Here is a 4,813-nt window from a genome sequence, read left to right on the forward strand (position 1 = left end):
GATGTTAAATCAGTATCTCGCGGTAACAGTCCTGGTTATATTGACCTCTTATTTTCTTTTTCCAAAATGTGACTAGACATTGCATCTCCGGAGGTTTATACTACTCTAATTAGATACAAAAATAAAGGACTTTGCCCTTTCATCTTGTATGCAGATACACACCAACATGACTGTTGTATCAATCACACACGAATATATTGCCATTTTAACAAAAAGAACTAGTCTATATTGTGACACGCTGTAACTATTGTGGGGAAATAAGATATACATAGTACATAGGTAGAATGATCTAGCAAGACCTCAAAATTAACCCAAACACGACTGCGTACTAGTCACCACTCGTACATTGCAATTGACCAGTATTTATTTTCTTTCTGAGTACCTATCGTAATCCACAATGTATGGGTTACATGAGTTATTACCTCGTAAGCTACCATTTCTTAAGCTGGCTCTATCTCACTCCTATACAAGGGAAGAATGACACTTAAATACACAGACATGTCACTTGATGACAATGTTTTATTCACTTTAGAAGAACCAACATTCAATGCTATACCTGTGTCCGATTAAATGGTCATGTTTGAGAAATGGCTGTGTGTTGTCATATAAAAATATATTCTGGGTATAAAAATCACTATAAAAAACAAACACTCAATGCTACACTTGTATATATATATATATATATATCTATTGTACAGTGGTCAAAGCTAACCTGTTCATTGTCGATAACATCTCGTTTTGTATGTCACCTGATATGCCCGGCGTGTGCTTAAACCTAAAACTTACGTCAGGTCTACGCGTGCGTATTATCAAGATTCTCAAACCCATTGCCGAAAATAACAACAGCCTGGGTCACGACATTCACCAGACCTGAACGGTATTGTCTATTGATAGTGCCGGTACCACTTTGTATCGGTGGCATCTGCAACTGATTTGGAGCAGATGCCGCCGTGCAAATTATGACGGGATCTTCTCTTTGTATCTAACTCGAAGCTCGGTATGTGGCCCAGACGTGCCAGGCGCTGTCTGTATGCGTCTAGTACCCGTGTCCCCAGACGGTCAAACCACTCGCGCATTGTGCGAAGAGATACGCAGGGTCACACCCGGAGCCCCGCGCCCCCTCACCCACGCTCGCATATAACAAGACTCGAGTCGTGCGTAGGAAATTGTCCTAGATCCATTCCGTGTAGCAGATGATTTCATGTTGTGCAAGCAAGCATTTGTTGTGTCCGTTTTGGCGTAGAGGTTAAAGCAACTGTCAATCCCTAGTGGTATGAATATTGATACAGCGTTTCTTTACGTCCAGTTGCTAGAATAAATGATCCAGTAGTCCCTAACTGTTGATAAAAATCTGCAAAACTACAACATCCCCATGAATTAATTGCGAATACATTTTTTTATATAAAACATCGTACGTCCAAACTGTTCGGTTACTTTTTAGAACGGCCCATATTTACGTTTAACTGCACATCTGGCCGAAAACCGCCAGAAGTAGAATGACCTTGTGAACTAATCTGACTGCCCCTACGGCCACCAGCTACCACATGTTTGTCTTCGAGGGGTTTTCGAGGACGAAATTCGCTAAGTTCTTATAGCGCTCAACCACGCTCCTTTTGGCCCCGACCCGGATGGCTTCAGTCTCCTGCAGGCGCAGCAGTGGCCCGTGGAGTTTTGCGGGGTAGCGGTGAACGAGGGGGTCCAGGCACGCCTCCTTCGCCTTGTCCAGCTCTCGCATCTCCTAAAGAGAAAATTAAATGAAACCAACGTCAGGTTTATTTTCAACTGCTCCAATTTTCCGCTCGCTGCCGCAATCATTTGGGCCTGGCGGTTCTGGCTGCACATGTTACCAAACCCGGGACGGTAGGGAGCCTTTGTCGGCACTCGACTGTGACGTGGTGGAATGTTATGATCGATTAGGGAATAATGAAGACTTGTTTCATGCTGTGAGAGCACGTTGCTGACACCCCGGTTTGTCTCTCGCTAGGCCTGGATGTAATTAGAAGCCCGGTGCGATAACTGTCTTCTCACGATTAGAAAATAAAGCCACCTGGGCGAAGCTAAAAACTTTTGGATTTGGAAAAGGCGAGAATACACTGAATACACTCTCTTTTAACCTGTGCTTAGAAATCTGCACAAGCTAATCAAGAGGTGGGGGAAACCGAACTGGGGCAGGTTAATTTTTGGACGGAAAAAAACAGAGAAACTAATTGGTTTTCTCGCTAGCGGGGAGAAACGACGTCGTTTTGTTGGTGCTGGTGGGGGAAGCCAAACTTTCCTGTGTTGTATTTGCGGGTGAAGTTTTCAACTTAGGTCGCACTATATGCCAAGTCAGCGAATAGGTTCGTACTTATAAAATGGACTGGGGGATAACTAATACGTGTTTCATTCGTTTCGTGTCAAGCCATGCATAGGTCCTTTCTCATACGCCGGGAACTACTCATGTCTTTCATGTCCGTCATAGTTACCAACTTCAAATCCGATCAGCTAAGGAAACAAACTCGTTTCCTCCGTTTCTGCGGGGATACAACGTCAACCCGCCCGTTCAGAAAAAAATGTTGTTTTTCCGGTTCTGTGGGGTGATGTAACTTCAACCCGCCCGTCCTGGGAAACAAAATGCCGTTTTTTCGTGTCTGTGGGGAGATATAACTACAACCCGTCTGTCCAGGAAAACAAAGTGTATTTTTTCGCTTCTATGGGGAGATACAACTTCAACCCGCCCGTCCAGGAAATACAATGTCATTTTTCCGTTTCTGCGGGGAGATACAAGGTCATACAACTTCAACCCGCTCGTCCAGGAATAAAAATGTTGTCTTTTCCTTCCTGCAGGGAGATACAACTTCGACCCGCCTGCCTATACTAGGAAAACAAAGTGTTGTGTCAACGTTTTTGCGGAGGCTACCACTTAAACCTGTCCTGCCAGGTAATACCGCATTGTTTCGTCCGTGTCCGCGGTTGGCCCATACATCAAGTACTTAATACATCTTTCAAAACCCAGGTGTACGAAAAAAAAAAACATTCCGGAAAATCGTACTAACCTCGAGATCGCTCTCGCTACCGGAGCTTGAGCTCGAGTCCTCCTCCAGTGGGACTGGCTTTGCCTTTTTGGCTGGCGGAGGGAGGCCGGACGAACTGGTGGCGTCGGGTCTCTCGGGGCGGTTCGTCGGTGGGGTCCAGGAGGTTTGCGACCGCCTGGGCTGCGGTTTTGCCGGCCTTGGATGATCGGATCGGCAGCCTGGGTGCCGCGGCATCGTTGGCGGCCATGATCAAGAAGTGCGCCAAGCGGACGATCGTCTCGTGTGCCTTGAGGTCCTTTCCCGTCGTGTCTAGGAGGAAACCGGAGTTCTCTCCCGTGAGGGTCTCCAGCCGCTCCGCCAGCTCGTCGTCGCTGAGGCTTCGGGGCGGCACGTCGGCTTCGAATCTAGCAAGGAGAGCCTCCTCCAGGAGGGGAGCCTCTCCCCGCACCGCTTTAACAACATCTAACAAAATCTGCCCCACAAGGGTGGCATCTCCGCGCAGGACGGGTGGAGCCGGCGCGCTCATAGTGAGGTCCGTGCCGGTCCAGTTCGCGACACGGAGTGAGCCCACATGTAAGGTTTGTTGCATCTAACCCGCTCTTAGAACATGGCCATCTTTCCTCAGCCAATCAGGAGCGAGTATTTCTTGTGACTAAATCCACATAGTATGGTGTCCCTAGGGGTAGGGGTGTACTAAGTAACGAATAAATTGACTAAGTTGGAGACGCCCACCATTCAACTGAATGGTCTCCCTAGGGGTAGGGGTGTACCAACCAACGAATAAATTGACTAAGTTGGAGACGCCCACCATTCTCATACAAATAAAAACAATTAAAGAATTAACAGAAAGGGAAACAGCAAATTAAACAATGTTACTGAACATCTTTATTCAAAAGATAAACGAAGGAAATTCTAACGATCATGAAAGAAAGTCATAAAACGAACAAGCCAATAATAAAGAGTTTTTTGTAACAAGAAAATGTACAAACAGCACTAGCATTACATCAAGGGCATAAACATATACATACAGTAATCTCCTTTGTTACATTAAGAGAACAGGTTCTAAGATAAAAACTGTAGAGATGTTAAATCAAAACATGCGCGTTGAATTGATCAAAACAAAGCAAACATATGCGATCAATACTTTCATAAACCTGAAACAAACAAACTAAAAATGCAGGAAGATAATGCAAGATGTGGTCTACCAGGAACGGGTCGAACTTGGAACAGGACAGCTCGTCAGAAATTCCAACAGTTGCTCCAGTAGGGCAAAGGAAGATGAGGGGCAGCGACATAATTTTTTTGGCCGGTTTGTCTGGCAAAGGAAGATGAGGGGCAGCGACATAATTTTTTTGGCCGGTTTGTCTGTCAGCTGCTAGAACAGTTCGGAGATGCCAATGTGCTGCAGCAAAACGTTATCCACCAGCTCGAGCTGTATTTTAGACGGGTTGGGCTGTGTAAGGAACTCTTCAGTTGAAAATGCCTACATGTACTCGAGAAATTGTTCTCCAAAAGAAGCCACGTCCTACTCCTTTGAGGTCAGGTTGGGGACTGGCATCCATGTGACCAGATCTGACATACATACACCCAAAAAACAATGGCATTGTGGTGCAAAAAAGTGTTGTAAAACTTTACAAGAATTTCAAACAATGCTGTGAGGAAAGGTGTGAGGCGCCATCACCACTGGGTCATGAATGAGAACTAGGAAAAGAATGTAGCCAGTCCGCTTGCTGGGAAAACAAACTGCATGTTTCTAATGACTAAAAATGTGTGTATTTTGCTTCGGAAAGATGGCCATG

General features: G+C 45.6%; 1 protein-coding gene across 1 annotated transcript; it reads right to left on the reverse strand.

Annotated features, from left to right (window-relative positions):
- Nucleotides 1–1,159: 1,159 nt before the first annotated feature.
- LOC118426636 lies at nucleotides 1,160–3,681 on the reverse strand. The gene is made up of 2 exons (XM_035836142.1): nucleotides 3,036–3,681; nucleotides 1,160–1,738 (listed from the first exon to the last, which is right to left on the reverse strand). The coding sequence occupies exon 1, from the start codon at nucleotides 3,601–3,603 to the stop codon at nucleotides 3,052–3,054; it is 552 nt and encodes a 183-aa protein (XP_035692035.1). The 5' UTR covers nucleotides 3,604–3,681; the 3' UTR covers nucleotides 1,160–1,738; nucleotides 3,036–3,051.
- Nucleotides 3,682–4,813: the final 1,132 nt, after the last annotated feature.

The sequence above is a fragment of the Branchiostoma floridae genome, chromosome 11, assembly GCF_000003815.2.
Source record: "Branchiostoma floridae strain S238N-H82 chromosome 11, Bfl_VNyyK, whole genome shotgun sequence".
Lineage (NCBI taxonomy): Eukaryota > Metazoa > Chordata > Leptocardii > Amphioxiformes > Branchiostomatidae > Branchiostoma > Branchiostoma floridae.

What these genes read in the sequence shown, in the direction of transcription:
- LOC118426636 (XM_035836142.1), bottom strand. Translation starts at nt 3,603, where the DNA reads ATGCAACAAACCTTACATGTGGGCTCACTCCGTGTCGCGAACTGGACC.